Here is a 22,628-nt window from a genome sequence, read left to right on the forward strand (position 1 = left end):
GACAGGAAAATGGACACCGCCAATGGATTTGCAGCTCATCGGTATGGTTAGGGGGGAGCTGACTTTTCCAACCCATCGTATTTACGTTTCCTGGTCAAATACATGGGAAAATCCCATAGGGGGGAAAACCCACTTAGGGTTAGGGTTAGCTCTCCATGAACTCAGACAGGAAAATGGACACCGCCAATGGATTCGCAGCTCATCGGTATGGTTAGGGGGGAGCTGACTTTTCCAACCCATCGTATCTATGTTTCCTGGTCAAATACATGGGAAAATCCCATAGGGGGGAAAACCCACTTAGGGTTAGGGTTAGCTCCCCATGAACTCAGACAGGAAAATGGACACCGCCAATGGATTCGCAGCTCATCGGTATGGTTAGGGGGGAGCTGACTTTTCCAACCCATCGTATCTATGTTTCCTGGTAAAATACATGGGAAAATCCCATAGGGGTGGGGGGAAACCCACTTAGGGTTAGGGTTAAGTCCCCATGAACTCAGACAGGAAAATGGACACCGCCAATGGATTCGCAGGTCATCGGTATGGTTAGGGGGGAGCTGACTTTTCCAACCCGTCGTATCTACGTTTCCTGGTCAAATACATGGGAAAATCCCATAGGGGGGAAAACCCACTTAGGGTTAGGGTTAGCTCTCCATGAACTCAGACAGGAAAATGGACACCGCCAATAGATTCGCAGCTCATCGGTATGGTTAGGGGGGAGCTGACTTTTCCAACCCATCGTATCTATGTTTCCTAGTCAAATACATGGGAAATGGTTATCCAACATCTTCTTAAAAACTTCCAGTCTTAGAGCATTCACAACTTCTGGAGGCAAGTTGTTCCATTGATTAATTGTTCTAACTCTCAGGAAGTTTCTCCTTAGTTCTAAGTTGCTTCTCTCCTTCTTTAGTTTCCATTGTCCTGCCCTCGGGAGCTTTGGAGAATAGCTTGACTCCCTCTTCTTTGTGGCAGCCCCTGAGAGATTGGAAGAGTGATATCACGTCTCCACAAGTCCTTTTCATCAAGACTAGACATCCTCAGTTCCAGCAACCGTTCTTTACACGTTCTTTCCAGCCTCCAAACAGTTCTAACCTTTTTGAATTTACTGCTCTGATATAGTCTGTTCTGTATAATTTAGCTGGGAGGACTGTGTGCGCAACTGCATGGTATCTGACCTCTTACATATTGACTTAGGGTTTTGCTGTTAACAACTACAGCCATGACCAAGCGTTAACTTAAAAGAATTTGCAAGGACCTTTGAAATCCTGAAGGCCACCAGGCCAAAATATTCTGGAGTGCAATTTCTTCTTGGATCTTAAGAGCCAGAACGAAGCTTTTCTGGGTCTCTCAAATGTTGGGTGGCCTCAGCTGACGGGAAGCAGCAGAAGGAACTGCAGGATACGATTAAACAAGTCAATATGGCAGCTGGAGCGTGGGATTGAATTTGTAATTTTTATGGGCATTCACGCCTAGAAAATGCAGAGAGTTCAATTGTACCATCATGGACATCAATTTGTCTCTTTTTTGATCATACACCTTGTAGACTCTCCTGGGGAGAACACAATGTCTGCTACTGGCTGTATCTGTAGGAGAAGGAATGGCAGAACCTGGGGGTGGAGTGAAAAAAGGGATTAGCCTAGAATCCAGGGGTGAAATCCAGCAGGTCCTGGAGAACCGGTAGCGGAAATTTTGAGTAGTTCAGAGAACTGGCAAATACCACCTCTGACTGGCACCAGAGTGGGCTGGGAATGGAGGTTTTGCAGTATCCTTCCCCTGCCACGCCCGCCATGCCACACCATGCCCACAGAACCGGTAGTAAAAAAAAATGAATTTCACCACTGCTAGAACCACTAAGTTGCAACAAGTGACTTGACTGCTGCTGAGTTTTATCTAACTTTAACCGGATGCTGTCCATGAATTGAGAAGATTCCTTCGAATAGGCGCGAGGAGCAATAAAGCAGTTTAACTGGACCGTCACATGGGAAAATGCTCTTTCACGCCCGACAGTATCTGGAGACAACAGGAATGTTCAAACCACCTTGGATAAGATCAAGCCTCGTTATCCAACCGTAACCTCCCTTCCCTCCCATGTCAAGATGCCAGGCAGGTTTTGAGTTGCTTTTAATACATTTTAAGTGCTGTACGTACAGAAGACAATAAAAAACAAAGCTTTCTCCCTGTCAGAAGTCCCAAATGCTCAGGCCAGGGCTGCTTACACAAGGCTGAGCATGTTGCTGTAGTGTGCTCTCTAGTGCACATCACTAGATATTTACAATTGGCACAGAGTATTAAACAAAAAACAAAACCCCAAACAAAAACAAACAAACAAACAAACAAACCCACCCCCCAAAACCCCCAAAAACAAAATCTGTGTTGTTAAATTAAGGATCCAATTCTGGAATACTTTTTATACATCGCTAATTCGCATCTGACTGCTTGAGTCAGTGGTCCAAATCCTCATGGGCAGAACCAGCAAAAGTTTCAGGTTTTGTAGCTGCACGGGAAGGCATCTCCTGTAAAACAAAGGCAATCCTGAGATTACACACCAGCATTTCTGCAACTGTAAAGGTAAAGGTTCCCCTCGCACATACGTGCTAGTTGTCCCTGACTCTAGAGGGCGGTGGTCATCTCCGTTTCAAAGCCGAAGAGCCAGCGCTGTCCAAAGACATCTCTGTGGTCATGTGGCCGGCATGACTCAACACCGAAGGCGCACGGAACGCTGTTACCTCCCCACCAAAGGTGGTTCCTATTTTTCTACTTGCATTTTTTACGTGTTTTCGAACTGCTAGGTTGGCAGAAGCCGGGACAAGTCACAGGAGCTCACTCCGTTACACGGCAGTAGGGATTCGAACCGCCGAACTGCCGACCTTTCTTGCCACAGTCTTAGCCACTGAGCTCCTGCGCCCCACTGTCTGTCCCACCGCAACTGTGGAGTCTCTATTAGCCATTCGCTCGGTGCCTTATTTGCAAAAAAAATAAGGGTTATCCATTTCAGCTCTCGAGTTACGGCAGTTATTTCATAATTCTCTTTGCCTAGAAATATTGTCCGAGAGGTTCACAGGGGAAACAGCTTCTGTGTGGTTCCTAGAAACCTACGGTTGCATGAATCACTTAAGAATCAAAGAAGGGAATCTTGGGGAGTTTTTTTTTTTTTTAGGTTGGCAGCTGACCAATTGCTGGTCAGTCAACATTTGCACCCTTTTCTAGCAACGGAGAATCGAGCTGTAACAAATGGCACCGCAGGCGAAGTAGCTGAAAAGAAAACTCCCAAACAAGGATCATGTTCCGACTGCTTGTTTTGGCAGGGCTCTATCAGAACTACATCTCCTGAAATCCTGCTTTTCCGTAATTAAACACCTTCTCCCTTGACTGGGCAGAAGGACACATGGAGTTATCGCCAACAAAGAAGGCTTAAGTCTAATCTCATAACTGATGACTGTTTTCTTTTCTTTTCTTGGAGTTGGTATTCATTCCTTATCTCTGCCTGGACAAGTCCCTGAAGTTTGCTTGGTGTGGTTTTTCAAAAGTGGTTTGCCGTTCCCTCCTTCCTAGAGCGGAGTGACTGGCCCAAGATACCCCCAGCAAAGTGCCTAAGATGGAATTAGAAGTTAAAAGTCCTCTGAGAGGTAAAAGTTTCCCCCCGCACATGCATGCTAGTCGTTTCTGGCTCTAGGGGGTTTCTAAGCCGAAGAGCCAGCACTGTCCGAAGACGTCTCTGTGGTCATGTGGCCGGCATGACTCAACGCCGAAGGCTCATGGAATACTTGCATTTTTCTACTTGCATTTTTAGGTGCTTTCGAACTGCTAGGTTGGCAGAAGCTGGGACAAGGAACGGGAGCTCCCTCCGTTACACGGCGCTAGGGATTCGAACCGCCGACCTTCCTGATCGACAAGCTCAGCGTCTTAGCCACTGAGCCACTGTGCCCCAGCTCCTGAGGGCTACACTACACCCGCTGGCCCCATTTCTACTAAAGCTCTTGAAGACTGAAGAGGGACAATCCCAAAGCTATTCAACGCGTAGGCAAGATCAAAGCACCAGAAGCCCATACGTGCCTTTTATATAACACACTCTTTTAACCATGGATAATCCTCAGTCCATCTGGACATCCAACCGTTTCACGGTGTCCTTGTCCACATAGCGACAGAAGAGGAAGAGAAGGTTGCTGGGAAGGTGAAGGGGTTCCACCATGGAAGTTTGGGGAACTTGAGAGAGCTCTTTTGCAACAAGTAGCACCAAGTCCACCCTGTGAAGGACAACACAGAGCAACTGTAGGCAACTCAGCATTGATCAAGCCCAACAGACTAGGATCATTTCGCTCACCAAGAGGTCCCTCACCAGAGCTGGTATTCAGCAGGTTCTGACCAGTTCTGGAGAAGCGGTAGCAGAAATTTTTAGTAGTTCGGAGAATTGGTAAATACTACCTCTGGCTGGCCATGCCCCCATCTATTCTCTGCCTCCCGAGTCCCAGCTGATTGGGAAGGAACGGGGATTTTGTAGTATCCTTCCCCTGCCACACCCACCAAGCCACGCCCACAGAACCAGTAGTAAAAAAAATTGAATCCCACCACTGTTCCTCACCATTTTTCCAAGTCTGTGTTATCAGGTTTTGGGGATGTATCCGAAGAGAGGCATCTCTCCCCATGGCTTAAGAGCTGGTACAGCAGCGAGATGGCAAACTTGGGGAAGGAAGGTGGGAAGATTAAAAACCCACCGAGAAAGCACTTGGATTCATCTTAGTCACGATCAAGACGGGAAAAGTTTGAATTACATACAACCTAGATCAGGGGTGTCAAACTCAAGGCCCGCAGGGGCGATCCAGCCTGCGTGGTGCTTAGACCTGGCCCACGGGGCTGCCCTGGAAACAGAGAAAGGCTGGCCGGCGGTGCCTCTGCCAGCAAAAACGGAGCTTGGGTGGGCCACGCGTGGCTCTCCCAAGCTCTGTTTTCGGCTTCACTGGCCTGCTCCAGCACTCTGCCAGCAAAAACGGAGCTCGGGAGGGGTGCTTGCGAGCTCCGTTTTTGTTGGGGAGGGCGCGTGAGAGCTCAATTTTCATTGGGGAGGGTGCGTGCGAGCTCCGTTTTCGTTGGGAGGGGCCCATTCAAGGTCTGTTTTCATTGGAGGCGGTGGTAGCCGAAAACTGAGCTCAGGAGGTGCTCGTGCGAGCTCTGTTTTCTCTGGTACAGTGCTGGAGGAAGCCGTGGTAGCCGAAAACGGAGGAGCGCGTGCGAGCTCCGTTTTTGCTGGCAGAGGGCTAGCAAAACAAACCCTGGCCACATCCCCCCCCCAGCCACGCCTACCAGCCCCCCCCAGGTCAAACCCTGATGCGGCCCTCAATGAAATCGAGTTTGACACCCCTGGTCCTTGCTAAGAAAAATCCTCCACATCTCACTCCAGGAGGGATTCTGCCATGAAACATGTACGCTCCCGTACCTTATTGCTAAAGACCAAAGCGAGGGACTGCTTGACAGAATCAGGCTGCAGCTGGGTGAGTTCCTGGAGGACATCCATCAGCTCTCCAAAGGTCAACTGTCTAATGGTGTCACAGAGAGGGTTGTAGAGGACAGAGAGGGTCTGCCAGAGTCAAAAGGGCAAAGCGACAAAATATTAGACTAAAACTCAAGTCTTCCACTCTGGGAGAGATGATTGCATCCAGTCCACAGACCAGAGATAACTGGGGAATCCAATCAACTGTTGTATTTTAAAGTGAGTTCATCCATGGGATTAAACCACCAGGTTGCTTGCTTTGGCCCAACATCCTGAATGGACCACCATGGCGATCTGTTAATGTAGGTTTATCACTTCATGTGTCTAATGAACTTAACCAGTTGTAGTTTATTCAACAAATCATATCTAAACCAACTAGGGCACACATATATATATACACACCCCTTTTTTTAGCAATATCGACATGCTAAACCACAGAACAAATTCAGATTGTAACCCACCCTCACAGAATAAGCTTGGGACCTCAACTCAAGCTAGGTTCATCCAGACGTGGGCTGCTGGGAATTCACATGGGTTTGGGCGATCCTCTAGCTAGGATTCGGCCCAGTTCGGTGAACCCCTGAATGCCACCCGTGGCTGGCCACGCCCCTCCCACCTTGCTCCCTCTCACCCCGCCGCAACCCTCCCAGAAGTCTCCACACGGCCCGTTCATCATTTAAGTGCAGGGCCCACGTGGAGGCTCGAGGGGGGGGGGGAAAGGGGCCTACTGGAAGTTCCAGAAGGGGGTTGTTTATGGCTTCCAGAGCTCGGGAGAGGCAGTTTTTGCCTTCAAGGAAAGCCTCTGGAGCCTGGGAAGGGTGAAAAAAACACACACACACCCTGCCGTGAGGCAGGAGGCCACGCCCACCCAGCAACGGGGCAGCAAACCCTTTGCTGCAATTTTTGAAGCCCACCCCTGAGTTCATCCATTTTGTCCAATTGTTTTCTGAAGACCTCGGGCCAAAGGACGTCAAGGGATTCTGTCAGGTGGTTCTTCTTAAGAAATGCAAAACGCTTGCTTTGCATGCAAATAAATAAATAAATAAATCCCCCCTGCATGTCTCTCCAAATATCTGGATAATGGCTAAAGGAGAACTAAAGGTGACAATGGGTACCTCCTCCAGCAAGTCCTTCTTGATAAGCACTGCTAGGTGTTGTACAATGGTGACGAGAGTCACCTTGGCTTGCCCCAGGGACAGATGCGGCAGAAGTCGTGCCACTAAGCGCTTCCCTTTCCCGACCAGTAGTATCTGTAGAAACTCCTCTTTCACCTCTCTGAAAGGAAGAGAACAAAAAAATCAGGAAATCAAAGCAAAGATTTTGTGACGGGTGAGAAAAACCACACTCCCAAGAGCTCAATAGTATAGCGACAAGAAATGTCCCGGAATTTCCAGAAATTATCCAGAATCACTCTTGCGTGGTGCAGTGGCCTAGGGGTGGAGCTGTTGCCTCATTATTAGGAGGCAGGGAGGTTGATCCCTAGGGAGAGGCAGATATTTCTCTCTCTGGGCGCAATGAGACTATATCTGCCGAACAAAGCTCTGCATTGGCAATAGGAAGGGCATCTGGCCAGTAAACATGCAGCTCCATTCAGTTGCCAAGACTCCACCCTGCGAGGGATGATTGGGTCGTTAAAAAGAAGATGATCCAGAATGATTGTTGATAATAACAATTCCCAGTCAATGGGTAGAGAATGGCCTTCTCAAAATGGAAAGCAGGGGGTCATAGAGCAGGGAGGGTGTGAAGAACAGATCCAGACCATGTGGAAAATGTTGGGTAACAAGAAAGTTCCTTTAGAACAAGGGTGTTCTGAGCTAGGCTTCCCCCAAAAAGCACGAGGCAGAGTCCTGGTCCCGGCAAAACCCCTTTCATTAAACGAATGTGAATTCCTCTCATTCACATTCAGCCAAGGCCTGGCAAACAGTCTTTCAAAGGAATATTTATGACTACAGACCTTATCTATCTTGGAAAGCTGCCATGTAAATATTGTCCGAATGAGCAAGGAAAGACCGGGCACAGAGTCTCTGAGATTCATGGACAGATCTTCACACTCCTGAAATGAATCTAATGACCGAACGAACGAATTGTTTCCTGCAAAAGCCGACTCCCCTTTCGCTCCTCTTTTATGTCCTATGGGAAGGGCCAATCACCTTCCACCTGTGGCTTTATTTCCACGTCAACCCTGATTTCTGAGTTCTTTTCTTCTGGCAGCTCTGTGCATGCGCACACTGGGAACAGGCTGCAGCTATTCCTCTGCCTCACTGCTCTCTAGCAACCGTAGGCACCTGATCACTGCCAGATGGCCTTGGCCCCGTCTCTGCGTCTGACCTACAGCCCTTATCTGAGTCTTCCCCAGCCTCCAGGACTGGCCCAGGCTCCTCCCCAACCTCCTCACTGTCTGCTGCCAGCTCTGGTGGCCACAACAAGGGGTCCCCAACTCCCGGTCCGTGGCATGCCAGCAACTGGGCCACCCAAACAAGTGAAGCCCCATCTGCGGGAGGCAGGCAGCATACAAAACCACGCCTCCTCCGGTCCTCAGAAAAATCTTTTCCCATAAAACCGGACTCTGGTGCCCAAAAGGTTGGGGGGGCTGCTGCTTTAGCAGAAAAGCAGAAAGAAGAAGAGAGATAACTGCAGGTACGTTAGAGAAAGCAGCTGAAATGATATCATGCATGAATTAACACAGACACAAAGACATCGTAAAGGTGCCTTCCAGTTACCATTATGGCTAGTCATTTGTCTTGGACTCACTCTTCCCCAGAATGCTCCTCAATTCTCAGGGCTTGGTAGGTGCGCTCTACCCCGTGGAGAAGTTTCTCCCGTAACTGGGGATGCATCTCTTCGGGGGCCTGATCCAGTTCCCGCTGAGCGTCCTCCATCTCCAGGAGCAGAAGATACATCTGTTTCCACAGCATACATGTATTTTTATTTATTTTTATTATTTGTCAAGCATGTATAAGGTGTACAGATATAAGTATAAACATGATTATGAAGACATGAAATAGATACGAATAAGTGGGGAGAGTAGGACAAGGATGGTGGGCACGCTGGTGCGTTTATGCACGCCCCCTTACAGACCTCTTAGGAATGGGGGTGAGGTCCACGCTAGACAGTTAAATGTTGAAGTTTTGGGGGTTTGAGGATGTAACAACCGAGTCAGGTAGAGCATTCCAGGCATTGACCACTCTGTTGCTGAAGTCGTATTTTCTGCAATCGAGTTTGGTACGGTTTGCCTTAAGTTTGTATCTATTGTGTGCTCCTGTATTGTTGTGATTGAAGCTGAAGTAGCCATTGACAGGTAGGACATTGTAGCAGATAATTTTATGTACTACGTTTAGGTCAGACCGAAGACGGTGGAGTTCTAAGTTGGCTAAGCCCAAGATTTCGAGCCTGGTGGCATAAGGGATTCTATTGTGAGTAGAGGAGTGGAGGAATCTTCTCGTGAAATATCTCTGGACTTGCTCAATTGTCTGAGATGCAGTGTGGGTTCCAGACAGATGAGCTGTATTAGAGAATTGGTCCAGCAAAGGTTTTGCATGCTCTGGTTAGCAGTTCAATATTACCAGAGAAGAAGCTTTGCAAGATTAGGTTAACAACTCTTAATGCCTTTTTGGCAATGTTGTTACAGTGGGCTCATATAAACATCAGGCAGGATTTTAATCCACCCAGCTGTTCAAACAGCATAACGTAGGAAGTAGCCAGCCACTTACTTTCTCAATCTGGTACAGGACTTGCAGCCGTTGGTTTCCCACCGCCTTGGAAAATAAAGAGAGGAAACAAAAACATTTGAGTCACTAGAAGAGAAGCCACCTGCATCGGGTTCTGTGGGGAGGGGCCTGCATGTGCCAAGCCATTTGCAACGCAGAATTCTGCAGACGAGCTGCAGACCGCAGAGCGATTAAATGACGCACTCTGTTCATCCGACATCCAGGACAAACTTTGATTTAGCAATAGCTCCTAGACTTATATGCCGCTTTACAGTGCTTTGCAGCCAGCCCTCTCTAAGAGGTTTAGAGTCAGCCTCTTGCCCCCAACAATCTGGGTCCTCATTTGACCCAACCTCGGAAGGGACAGAAGGCTGAGTCAACTTGAGCCTGTGAGGATTGATCTCATGGCAGTGGGCAGAGTTAGCTTGCAATATGGCATTCTAACACGAAGGAAGGAAGGAAGGAAGGAAGGAAGGAAGGAAGGAAGGAAGGACCCACCCACCTCAGAAGGATGGAAGGCTGAGTCAACCTTGAGCCTGGTGAGATTTGAATTGCCAAATTGCAGTCAGCCGGCAGCCAGCAGAGGTAGCCTGCAGTACTGCACTCTGACCACTGGACCACCGTGGCTCATAATATGCTTAAGACACATGTACGTTATTTCCAACAATCTCTTCTCCCCCAAAATATATGAAGAGAGGCTCCTGATGCTGCCATTCAGAGAGAGCATGGGCAAAACGATGGGGCACCTACCTGTTCCAGAGAGAAATGGTGCACGGCGTCAATAGCCCTGCGGGGACTGTAGCAGGTCGACATGGCTACCTGTCCTAAGGATCCTGGAATCCGCACTACTGGCAGAGGAAGTCACTGTCAGGAGATGTTCGCACATTTCCATGCCTTAGAACCCCCCCCCCCCTTCCCACTTGAACTGGACTTACCAGATTCATAGGTCTCCACTCTTTGGATATATGGGGTGACTAGCTTAGGGACCTCCGGTTTGCTCCCTGCCAGGAGTCCTTTCTCAGCTTGTTTGTGTTCCAGTTTGCGATAATACTCCTGAGGACAAGAGAAGACCGTTGGTCAAAGGAGGGCAAGCCTACAGTATCTAAATTAGGATTGTCTTTAGAGCAGTGGCCCTCAACCCTTTGGGTTCCATGGGGAAAGGTTTTTCCCGCAGACCAGAGAAGAACAGAAGTTGCCTTCAGATGTTGTGGGAGCTTCATCCCTGGAAGCTTTCAAGAAGAGACGGGACTGCCCTTTGTCAGAAACGGTGTAGGGTCTCTGGCTTGGGCAGGAGCGTTGGACTAGAACAGGGGTTTCTCCAACCTTGGCAACTTTAAGACTTGTGGACTTCAACTCCCAGAATTCCTCCTGCACCCACCTGGTAATAATAATCATCTCGCTGGGGGTTTTCGCTCTGCAGCTGTAACATCTGGACTTTTATCACCCAATCTTTTTCAATCGGAGTCATGAGAGCAGAGAAAGGATCCACTTCTGGTGGCTGAGAGTCCATGGAGCGAAGTCTTGGAGGCAAGCAGAAACATCATCTATGACGGGTCTCCAACCTTGGCAATTTTAAGCCTGGAGGACTTCAACTCCCAGAATGGCTGGGGAATTCTGGGAGTTGAAGTCCTCCAGGCTTAAAATTGCCAAGGTTGGAGACCCCCTAATCTATAAGATACGTTCTGAAATCTTCTAACCCGTCCACTGGTCCAAGAAGGTCAACTTCACCCAAGAAATAGATCCTCATTGTACTTCTAACTCTCTGGGGAAGATTTTGAAGGCGTTCTAGAATCATGTAGACCAACAAGCCATAAATGGGAAGGTCAGTAGCCAACCGAAGATAACATTTTATTTCGAAAGCCTTACCTTAAATCTGGAATTTGTTCCACCAGATGGTAGGTAGCGTGTGGAACAAGTGCCCTAAGCCACATAACCCTTCACGTCTAAGACACTGAAGCAAGGGAAGGAAATCTGGGGAGAGCCCAGCGGTAAGGTTATCTCATGTGCCCAACAATTCAGGAGGGAAAACATTTGGGGAAAAAAAAAAACATCTCAAGGAGGTTTCCCCATTAAATAACTCAGGATAAATGAGGCTGCAAATTCATATTTCCGTTGGCAAGATTCTGTATTGAGCCCACAGCAGCAATCATGATATTTTATTGAAATCTTCTCTGGAGGTGGCCCTGATGCTGGGAAAGTTTGGAAGAAGAACAGGGCAACCAGCAGAAAGATGGGTGGACTCACTTATAGCAAGGATGGTGCCACCATTGGAACATCTGAAGGAACCAGATTGTCACGGAGAAGTTGACTTGATGACACGTAACCATCATTGCAATCTGTTACAATCGTTATTTCTTTGTTCTCGTCGTTACACGGAATATGGCAACGCGGGCTATGTTCCCCCTTTCTATTTTCTCTACCCCCGGGATGGTGAACCTATGGTATGTGTGCCTAAAGTGGCACGCAAAGCCATGTCACCCGGCATGCGTGGCCTTGCCTGTCTTCTGGGTTTCTGGTGCACATGCGCGGGGTGTGTGTGTGATCAGCTGTCCTTTCTGGAACGCGTTCCCTTTGCGCGGCAGTGCTGAAAACCAACGTGCATATGCACACTGACCAGCTGATCGTCGGGCGCACATAACTGCTAGAACCCGGAAGTTTGGCTTTCCTGGAATGCGATCGCTTTGCATGCGCAGCAGTGCTGAAAACCTGCCTGCGTATGCAAGCCGGCCAGCTGATCGTCAGGCACACATAATTGCTAGAACCCGGAAGTTTGGCTTTCCCGGAATAAGATCACTTTGCATGAACAGCAGTGCTGAAAACCTGCCTGTGCATGCAAGCCAGCCAGCTGATTGTTGGGTGCCTATCCATGCCAGAGCCCGGAAGTTAGACATTTCCGGAGCACGATCCCTTTGTGCGCATGGCAGCGCCAAAAACAGACCTGTGCATGCACACCGGCCAGCTCATCGTTGGATGCACATGCGTGCCCTAACCCAGAAGTCCGGCTTTTCCAGAGCGCGGCCCTGATGATCGCACACCTTTTTGGCACCGGGTGCGAAAAGGTTCACCATGCCTTCTCTACCCCATTACCTCGCTTCTTGTCCTCGCTGTCTTTGGGTCAGAAATCGCTGATGCAAGGGATGCAGTTGGGTCATTGTGCTGGGCAAGCTGCAACAACGGAAGACAAGCGAGAGCAGTCAATCCCAACTCTCTTCGGGGACGAAACCATAAAGAGGTCTCTGAATCTTCTTCCTAGAGTTTACCTGATCTTCTGTTGGCTGCCACTCAGTGGGCTGAATGGTGGCGTTTCGGGGGTGTGCGTCAAAGTCCACGTGGGGCTGCCGGCATTGGAAAAGAACGGTTGGAAGGGAGGTGGAGAAGGATACCCGGACATCTGAAGAGGGAAGACATTGCAGGTTAGAAGACCCTTCCCCCCAACTGCTCTGGCCGTTATGCCCTCCTCCATCCGACGCAACAGGAGAAAGATCAGAGTTACCCAGCCCGAAATCTCTTTAAAGGTCTTTTGAGAAGGAATCCGATGAGACCTCTTGTATACTTGTATAGGACAACCTGGAACTATGGTCGACCTAAGCGTAGTACACAAAATTACCTGCTACAATGTCCTACCTGTCAATGACGAAGTCAGCGTTCCAAACATCATGCAGAATCAAATCATTGTCCAAAGCAAAGTTATCCTTAAAACTCCAATTTAATAAGACAGACATTTTGGCATTATGCTGTGAAATTTCAACTCTAATGTACATCCTGTGGGTTCACCCAGTTAAAAGTTCATCATCTCTCCCCACACCCCATAATTCATCACAGCTCAGCTTCAACCGCAATAACACACGGGCAAACAATCGATACAAACTCAAAGTCAACGGTTCCAAACTCGATTGCAGAAAATACGACTTCAGCAACAGATTGGTCAACGCCTGGAATGCCCTACCCGACTCCGTTGTTACATCTTCAAACCCCCCAAACTTTAACCTTAAACTGTCTACTGTGGACCTCACCCCATTCCTAAGAGGTCCGTAAAGGGGGCGTGCGTTAAACGCACCGGTGCGCCTTTAGTCCCTGTCCTACTGTCCCCATTTATCTCTATTTACTTCCTTTGTTCATGCCCATGTTTATACTTATACCTGTTATCTTGTACAGGTTTGGCAAACTAAATATAATAAAATAAAATAACTCTGCTTGACAAAAACGACTTGGCTAAAGGCATCTTCGCTGCTTCTCCAAAACAGAGTAACCGAAACCCCTCTCCCAGCTGAGTACAGGTACAACTCTTAGTACAACTCTTGTAGCTTATAAATTTTGCTCACCATACTATAAAAAAGATGGCGAGATTTTGGTAAAAGTTCAGAGAAGAGCAATGAAGATGATCAAAGGCTTGGAGACTAAAGCATATGAAGAACGGCTGCAGGATTTGGGTTTGGCTAGTCTAAAGAAAAGAATTAGGGGTGACATGATAGCAGCCTTCCAGTACTTGAGGGGCTGCCACAAAGAAGAGGGGATCAAATTCTTCTCCAAAGCCCCAGAGGGCAGGACAAGAAACAATGGTTGGAAACTAATCAAAGAGAGAAGCAACCTAGAATTAGGGAGAAACTTCCTAACAGTGAAGACAATTAACCAGTGGAACAGAAGTTGCCTCCAGAAATTGTGGGCTCTCCATCACTAGAAGAGTCACTTATCTGAAATATTATAGGATCTCCTGCTTCAGCAGGGGGCTGGACTAGAAGATCTCCAAGGTCCCTTCCATCTCATTCATTCTATTCTAATTCTCAAGTTACAACTGCAATGGAGCTTGCCCATCACACTCATATCTCATGACAGTCGTAAAACCGGTCATGCTGGCTGGGGAATTCTGAGAGCTGAAGTCCTCACACCTCCCAGTTGCAAAGGCTGAGACACTCTGTCCCAGGGGTACAATATTCAAGTTGCATAGCGCATCACCTGACTCAGGCCAAACGGACGACGTGTCCTGCGGGGTGGAGTGAACGGAAAAGGTGGTCTTAGAGAAGGTGACGTCGCTGGAGGTTGCTGCAAGACAGGAAGATGACAATCATCAAAACTGAGAAGTTCAAACATCTATACAACTGGACACAGTGGTGGGATTCAAAAATTTTTACTACCGGTTCTGTTGCCATGGCTTGGTGGGTGTGGCATGGCGTGGTGGATGGGGCAGGAGAAAGATACTGTAAAATCTCCATTCCCTCCCCACTCCAGGGAAAGGATACTGTAAAATCCCCATTCCCTCCCCACTCCAGGGAAAGGATACTGTAAAATCCCCATTCTCTCCCCACTCCAGGGGAAGGATACTGCAAAATCCCCATTCCCTCCCCACTCCAGGGAAAGGATACTGCAAAATCTCCATTCCTCCTCACTCCAGGGGAAGGATACTGCAAAATCCCCATTCCCTCCCCACTCCAGGGGAAGGATACTGCAAAATCCCCATTCCCTCCCCACTCCAGGGGAAGGATACTGTAAAATCCCCATTCCCTCCCCACTCCAGGGAAAGGATACTGTAAAATCCCCATTCCCTCCCCACTCCAGGGGAAGGATACTGCAAAATCTCCATTCCCTCCCCACTCCAGGGAAAGGATACTGTAAAATCCCCATTCCCTCCCCACTCCAGGGGAAGGATACTGTAAAATCTCCATTCCTCCTCACTTCAGGGGAAGGATACTGCAAAATCTCCATTCCTCCTCACTCCAGGGGAAGGATACTGCAAAATCTCCATTCCTCCTCACTCCAGGGGAAGGATACTGCAAAATCCCCATTCCCTTCCCACTCCAGGGGAAGGATACTGCAAAATTCCCATTCCCTCCCCACTCCAGGGGAAGGATACTGCAAAATCTCTATTCCCTCTCCACTGCAGGGGAAGGATACTGTAAAATCTCCATTCCTCCTCACTCCAGGGGAAGGATACTGTAAAATCTCCATTCCTCCTCACTCCAGGGGAAGGATACTGTAAAATCTCCATTCCTCCTCACTTCAGGGGAAGGATACTGCAAAATCTCCATTCCTCCTCACTCCAGGGGAAGGATACTGTAAAATCCCCATTCTCTCCCCACTCCAGGGGAAGGATACTGTAAAATCTCCATTCCTCCTCACTCCAGGGGAAGGATACTGTAAAATCTCCATTCCTCCTCACTCCAGGGGAAGGATACTGCAAAATCTCCATTCCCTCCCCACTCCAGGAGAAGGATACTGTAAAATCTCCATTCCTCCCCACTCCAGGGGAAGGATACTGTAAAATCTCCATTCCCTCCTCACTCCAGGGGAAGGATACTATAAAATCTCCATTCCTCCCCACTCCAGGGGAAGGATACTGTAAAATCTCCATTCCTCCTCACTCCAGGGGAAGGATACTGCAAAATCCCCATTTCCTCCTGATCAGCTGGGACTTGGGAGGCAGAGAATAGATGGGGGCGGCGCCAGCCAGAGGTGGTATTTACCGGTTCTCCGAACTACTCAAAATTTCTGCTACCGGTTCTCCAGAACTAGTCAGAACCTGCTGAATACCACCTCTGCTTGACCAAATGGACCAAAATGTGTATTAAAATCAGAATCCTGAACTCTTGGAGATCTTGGCACCAACTCAGGTCAACCGTTCTATTATTGTAAACGTGCAACGCGATTCTTGCTAGAGTGCGGAGCTTCTGCAGGGAATCTGGAATTCTCGAGATTTCCCCTTACTTGACGCATGAAACGCTGCGGATTGGGAGTCCGAGTCCGCCCGCAGAAAGCCGGGCAGTGCACATCAGGGGAATTGAGGTAACTGGTCCGCCGCGGTGAAGTCAGGAATTCCAGATTGCCCCGGGAACGACACACCCGTTCTAGAGCCTGGAGAATAAGAAGTGACGGTCAAACCTGAATTGCAATTCGCTGGGATTTACGGTTGGCAAAAAAGTCAACAAGGAAGGACTGTCACAGTGCAGATAAAAAAAAATCAAGCAAAGCTCCAGTTGCACCGTTGGGCATCTTGACTTCTTTTGACCACGTCCTCTGGACACCTCCCATGGAGACCCAAATGCGGGGCAGTTCACTCACTGTTATTAAAACTCCATATTACTGAATTTAGGGGTAAGTATTTGACTTCTACTCTGAAGCGGATTTTCAGACCTCATCTTTCATAGTTTAAACTCCATCTCAGTTATGCTCAAATTATCAATCATCTGGATTTTAAAATAATAAGAGCAAAAGGTGTTAGGAGTAAAATATAATCTGGAGCAAGTGTAGTCCCGTGGCAGAAGGGAGAAGAACTACAAAAGATGAAAAATAGGCTACGAAAATGCCATGTTTGAGCTGATTAATCCAGAATCTTGTTTAATTAAGGCAAATGTGTCCAATATCATCTCTTGCTGTTTCCTGTCTGAACTCCTTTCCTTCCTCCCTTCCCTCCTTCCTCCCTTCCCCTTCTCTTCTCTCCTTCCTTCCTTCCCCTCCCCTCCCTATCCGCACCAGGATGTTCTCATTCTGGAAATAAAAGCACCCTGCCCTAAATCTGAATAGTTCCAAATACTTCTAGGCTTCTCCAAGCTCCATCAGACCGGGTTCACACATGACTTTAAATCATTGTGTGGTTTTGGTTTTTGGCTTGCCGTGGTGGGTGAATCGAGCTGCTGCAGTTTGAAAACCCTGCCTTATGGCTTAGCGTTTGATCCACGCAGCCCCCCCCCCCCGGCTCAGGGCAATTAGCGTAGCTGAGCTTAATCAAGATGGGTAGATGGCAAAGCCAGGCCGAAGCCAAACGCTCCTGCTTTCAGGTGCAGAGTAAGAGAATTACCTGCATCATAGATAACGACGGGCTCCTCCTCAGAGTTGGACTCCACATGCACGAATGGGACTGAAGAGGAGGGGGAAAAATAGATGGAAGGGTGAGGAAAGAGACAAAATGACTGTGAGCAATTGGTACGGTTGAGGCACTCAAGGCTGCTTCTAATGCCCATTAATGTTATCCATTTAGAGAGGCAGTTTGGTCTAACGACTAAGGCTAGAAAGCAGGAGACGGTGAATTCTAGTTCCACCTCAGCCATGAAAACTAGCTGGGTGACTTTGGACCAATCACCACGAGACAGTGAGTTCTAGTTCCACCTCAGCCATGAAAAGTAGCTGGGTGACTGGACCAATCACCAGGAGATGGTGAATTCTAGTTCCACCTCAGCCATGAAAACTAGCTGGGTGACTTGGGACCAATCACCAGGAGACGGTGAATTCTAGTTCCACCTCAGCCATGAAAACTAGCCGGGTGACTGGACCAATCACCAGGAGACGGTGAATTCTAGTTCCACCTCAGTCATAAAAACTAACTGGGTGACTTTGGACCAATCACCAGGAGACGGTGAATTCTAGTTCCACCTTAGCCATGAAAACTAGCTGGTTGTCTTTGGACCAATCACCAGGAGACGGTGAATTCTAGTTCCACCTTAGCCATGAAAACTAGCTGGTTGACTTTGGACCAATCACCAGGAGACGGTGAATTCTAGTTCCACCTCAGCCATGAAAACTAGCTGGGTGACTTTGGACCAATCACCAGGAGACGGTGAGTTCTAGTTCCACCTCAGCCATGAAAAGTAGCTGGGTGACACCTTGGGCTAGCCCCTCTTTCTCTCTCAGCCTAACCCACCTCACAAGATTGTTGTGGGGAAAACAGGAGGAGGAAGCTGCATTGAGACATATTTGCCGCCTTGGTTCACAATTGGATGTTTTCCCCAATAATGGATCCCTTCAACAGCAGCCCCTTCCTGTAAAATCCTGCCTAATCCCTGCCTCCATCCCGTTTTTTATTTATTTCGTTAATATGTTTATTGGAAGGGGAGGGAAGAGAGGGAACACCAAGCCGTCTTACCAAGTAATCAGGAGAAAAATTTGAAAGATTGTTGGCCAGTTTGCTATCAAGAATAGCAGAATCTTCCTTCTGAAAAAAGAGAGAAGAGCGGATTCAAAAGACAGAAAATCACAACAATGCCACTAAACAGATACAGGATGTCCTAAATACAAAATGAGCACTTTACAAAACTAATTTTATTTTTTTCAGGGACATTATCAGCATTACAAAATACCTGTTACAGGTTTCATTTTTGGCTATGCATTTAAAATCAAAGCATGTAAAAAAAAATTCCTATATATATATATATATCTAAGCCCGCTTTGGTCAATTACAAAATTATAATTTGAAGTCAGATATGGTGGTGGATATTTTTATTTAACATATACCTCACCTTGATTTTACCTTTTTGATAAATAATCCAAGGTGACGAATATACACAAGGATCCTTCCTCTACCTATTTTCTCCATAACAATTACTCTATGGGGTAAGTTGGACTGAGACATTGTGACTGACGCCAAAGTCACCTAGTTGGCTTTTGTGCCTAAGGTGGGACTAGAATTCACAGACTCCTGGTTTCTAGCCTTCACCAGTAGACCAAGGAAGATCTACTGCCTTCACCAGTAGACCAAGGAGGACTCTGCCGCCTTCACCAATAGACCAAGATGGACTCTAATGCCTTCACCAGTAGACCAAGGAGGACTCTAGTGCCTTCACCAATAGACCAAGATGGACTCTAGTGCCTTCACCAGTAGACCAAGGAGGACTCTAGTGCCTTCACCAGTAGACCAAGGAGGACTCTAGTGCCTTCACCAGTAGACCAAGGAGGACTCTAGTGCCTTCACCAGTAGACCAAGGAGGACTCTAGTGCCTTCACCAGTAGACCAAGGAGGACTCTAGTGCCTTCACCAGTAGACCAAGGAGGACTCTAGTGCCTTCACCAGTAGACCAAGGTGGATCAAGAGAATTAAGATTAGAGTATTGACTTTATTCAGTGATTAACAGCTTGTCCACCTTCTCTCAACTTAATCTACTTCACATGGAGATCCTCGGACATACCACTGCCAGGTCCTGAGAGAAGATGGGTTCTACATGAAAGGAGGACCAAAACCTGAGGTCCTCTCCCATAGCTTAAGAGCACCTTAAGAGGTTGCACTGTTAAGAGAAGCAACTTCAATCTAGTGTGCTTTCAATGGCTTGGGGGAGACATCCCTTCTTCCATAGCCAGCTGGTTTACCACCCATTCTTGCAATCTTGTAGCTCATCTCCAACTTGAGAACACCCATCGAAGGAAATTTCCCAAGGTCCCCCTCACCTCCAGCAGAAGCTGACTCCACACAGCACTCATGACAGCTGGATCGTCCAAGTCATGCGGTTCTCCTGCATTCTTACTTGTAGGCACCTCTTCATGGTCAGTCATGTCTTCTTCCTCAACCTCCATGGTGCCATAAGCAAACTGGGATGGAGACTCTTGGGGAAGACTTTCATCTTCTTTCCCATCTTCTACCATCGATTCCACGTCTGAAGTTCCGGTCTCTTTTTCTCCTTCAGCATCAACCACCTCCCCTTCCTCGGGGTCAACCTCAGCCACTGTCTGAGATTCCTTTGTCAAGGCCTTTGCCTTATGGTCTTCAGAGTTCTCTTGCAAGCCAAAAGAACGGATATCTAGGTCAATATAGAAACACCCTCATCCTAAGGGGGGAACTGCAGTACAATTCTTACATTATTACAATCTCACCAGTGATGAAATTTAATTTTTTTTTACTAACGGTTCTGTGGGTGTGGTTTGGTGGGCGTGGTGTGACTTGGTGGGCGTGGCAGGGGAAGGACACTGCAAAGTCTCCATTCCCACCCCATTCTGGGGCCAGCTGGACTTGCTGGCTGGACATTGTGGGATGTGTACTCCAGTGGTGGGATTCAAATTTTTTTACTACTGGTTCTGTGGACATCGCTTGGTGGGTGTGGCAGGGGAAAGATACTGCAAAATCCCCATTCCCTCTGGATCAGCTGGTACTCGGGAGGCAGAGAATGGATGGGGGGGGGGTGTCAGTCAGAGGTGGCATTTACCAGTTCTCTAAACTACTCAAAATTTCCGCTACCGGCTCTCTAGAACTTGTCAGAACCTGCTGGATTTCACCCCTGAATGTCACCTCTAAGTAAGATTTGACCCGATAAAACATCCTGAGTTCAAGCCATCTTATTCTCTGTGCTCCTTGCAACTGTACTAACTAATTTCACGATTTGGCGGATGTTATTAGATCCCTTTAGTTGTTGAAGGAGCTAAAGAGGTGGAAGACTATCCTCCTCCTTGTGTACTTGATGGTCTCCACAGAGATCCTACTTGTAAAGAATACTTTAAAAGAATACAATTTAAAGAATACAATTTAATCACAATACTTGAGTAATTAAATTGATGTAAAAGTAGCATTCATATATTAGGTTTGGTTTGTTCCGAACCTTTGCAAATCTAGGCAAGTTACTTATATTCTGGCTTAACCCATTGCACAATCTTTAGAAGGTTGCTTTGCTTAGTAACTAGGTTAAATGTCTGCTCCGTGAACTTAACCACGATTTAACTTGGAAGAGGAGTCATTTTCAACTTTTCAGTTATACGTGTAATTTGGCCACGTGTCCAGTTCACTAGAGCAAACATTTCTATGAAACTCCATTGTTACCCATCATGCTTTTATTATATTTACATGGATATATTAATATATAGGTGTTTAACATCCTTCATGGAACTTCCTTCCTAAAAAATAAATCTGGTGCAGAATTTAATTCTAATTGGAAATCATGATTGCATAACACTATATATAATTTTGCATCGCATCCAAGATTTGACTTTTCCCTTCACCCAACTATATTTCAACATGAGCTATAATGTTCGGTATTAATATATTGCTTACTCCTAGCAATTTGTATAGTTTGTTGTTCGAGTATACTCATTCTCAAGTACCATATGGATCATCCACACCTTTTTAAGAATGTATTTTTATATTTTCTATCTCTTATTTATATCCTTTTCAAGAAAAAGAAAGAAAATCCAATTAGGGCAGCTTTGGTTCACTTTTCTTGCTATACTATTGCTTTACTATTTCATTACAAGCGCTCTACTCCAACCAAAGGGGCCAGGAGTTGCTGTTCCAGTATGTTTTACCTGAACTGAATGTTAAGTTAATATAAAGATCAACATCGTCCTCTTCAGTTGCTTTGTCAATCACCGGTTCTTCCCCCGTGTCCTCCTCCTCCTCCATCATGAAATAATTCTCTACGATCTGACACAAACAAACAAACAAACAAACAAACAAAATGGAACCTCATAATTTAAATCCCTCCTTGGAAAAGAATAGGGAATTTTGACCAAAACTCAATCTGGGCCAGTTTAAGAAAGTTTAAACTCATAGTTTTGCTTACACATCCCTCTAATTCAGCCAGAAATAGCGTCTTGTACTGAGCCGGCATCACTGCGGAGTTACTACTACTGGTATCTATACTAGCAGTTATTTCAATGCCTCTCCAAAAGTAAGGCAGCCAATTCTCTTTTAAAGATTCCAACTTAAGTTTTATAGCCAAAGCTTCTTTGCTAGGATAAGCCAGCCTTGTACGATCTCCCAACAGCCACGAGGAGGAGTAATTCACATTTAGGAGGGAGACGAAGGAGAAAAGGAGGAGCAACAACTCAGTGAGTAAGAGACTTGCTCGCCCCGCGCGGGAGCATCCTCGCAACTACGCGCTCCGGAATTTCCAGGAGTAAAGTCTTATTATTACTCCCGACCGCACGGACGCAGCTACTCCGTGGAAATGCACTACTCAACCGTACATTTACTACTCAAGGGTAGCAATTAAATGCAGAAAGCAAAGCACGACAAGGAGATTCGTGGCTTTCCCGGAAAGAAAGGCAAAGGATGCAGCAGGGTTGCAACGGTGCTCCGCCTTCTCCAAAGGGCTCCAGCATCCACCGGCTCGCCCACCGACCCAGTCTCTGCAGCGCCGGGCGCTTACCACGTCCGGCGCCCCCGCGACTTCGCCTCCTTCGGCCATGGAGCCCTCGTAGCGCCTTCTCCCGGCAGCGGTCCCTCCCTGCGGCCATGCCGGCTCTTTTAAAGGGCCTTTTCAAGGGCGGGGCAGCCGGTCCGGGGCTCATTTAAAAACACACACCACCCTCTTTAAGGGGCTCAGCCACGGGGGTTTGATCCCGCGTGGGTCCGATGCGCGGGGCTAGCTGGTTTGCGAGCCCCTGGCAGGGGCTTAACTTCGAATCCGATCCGGCGGAGCAGCTGATGGAGTTCAATAAAGCAGAAGATTGGTAGCTCAGGGTTGAAATGAGCGGTCCTTGGTGCTCTCTGAGCTTGCTGGTTTTCTTGCAGACGTTTCATGGCCCAACTAGGTAACATCATCAGTGCTAGAAGGGCTAACATAAACCCTGTTTCCTACCAAGACTTCTACTAAGTGTATTACTATTATTCTTCTCTTCCTTTCTAGTTTGTATCTCTTCCCACTTACGACTATAACCATGTTGTCTGTATCTTTAAAATTGTTATTGTTTTGTTTGTTTCCTAGTATGATTTGATTGCTTATTAGTAACCTATGACTGTCACTAAGTGTTGT

General features: G+C 47.4%; 1 protein-coding gene across 3 annotated transcripts; it reads right to left on the reverse strand.

Moving 5' to 3' along the window:
• Window positions 1–2,102: 2,102 nt before the first annotated feature.
• Window positions 2,103–22,095, reverse strand: PATL2 (PAT1 homolog 2). 3 transcript variants are annotated; one of them, XM_081965109.1, is made up of 19 exons: window positions 22,023–22,095; window positions 21,178–21,295; window positions 19,336–19,661; window positions 18,041–18,109; window positions 16,979–17,038; window positions 15,889–16,035; window positions 14,143–14,229; window positions 12,450–12,580; window positions 12,277–12,354; window positions 10,568–10,709; window positions 10,125–10,242; window positions 9,940–10,037; window positions 9,193–9,237; window positions 8,234–8,382; window positions 6,598–6,757; window positions 5,429–5,569; window positions 4,577–4,674; window positions 4,051–4,241; window positions 2,103–2,510 (listed from the first exon to the last, which is right to left on the reverse strand). In XM_081965109.1, the coding sequence occupies exons 1-18, from the start codon at window positions 22,059–22,061 to the stop codon at window positions 4,088–4,090; spliced, it is 2,160 nt and encodes a 719-aa protein (XP_081821235.1). In that variant the 5' UTR covers window positions 22,062–22,095; the 3' UTR covers window positions 2,103–2,510; window positions 4,051–4,087. The 3 variants fall into 3 exon arrangements, with proteins under 3 accessions (XP_081821235.1, XP_081821234.1, XP_081821233.1); XM_081965108.1 differs by having other exon boundaries at window positions 9,940–10,034; window positions 19,336–19,685; XM_081965107.1 differs by having other exon boundaries at window positions 19,336–19,685.
• Window positions 22,096–22,628: the final 533 nt, after the last annotated feature.

The sequence above is a fragment of the Natrix helvetica genome (assembly GCF_964273705.1).
Source record: "Natrix helvetica genome assembly, chromosome: 12".
NCBI lineage: Eukaryota > Metazoa > Chordata > Lepidosauria > Squamata > Natricidae > Natrix > Natrix helvetica.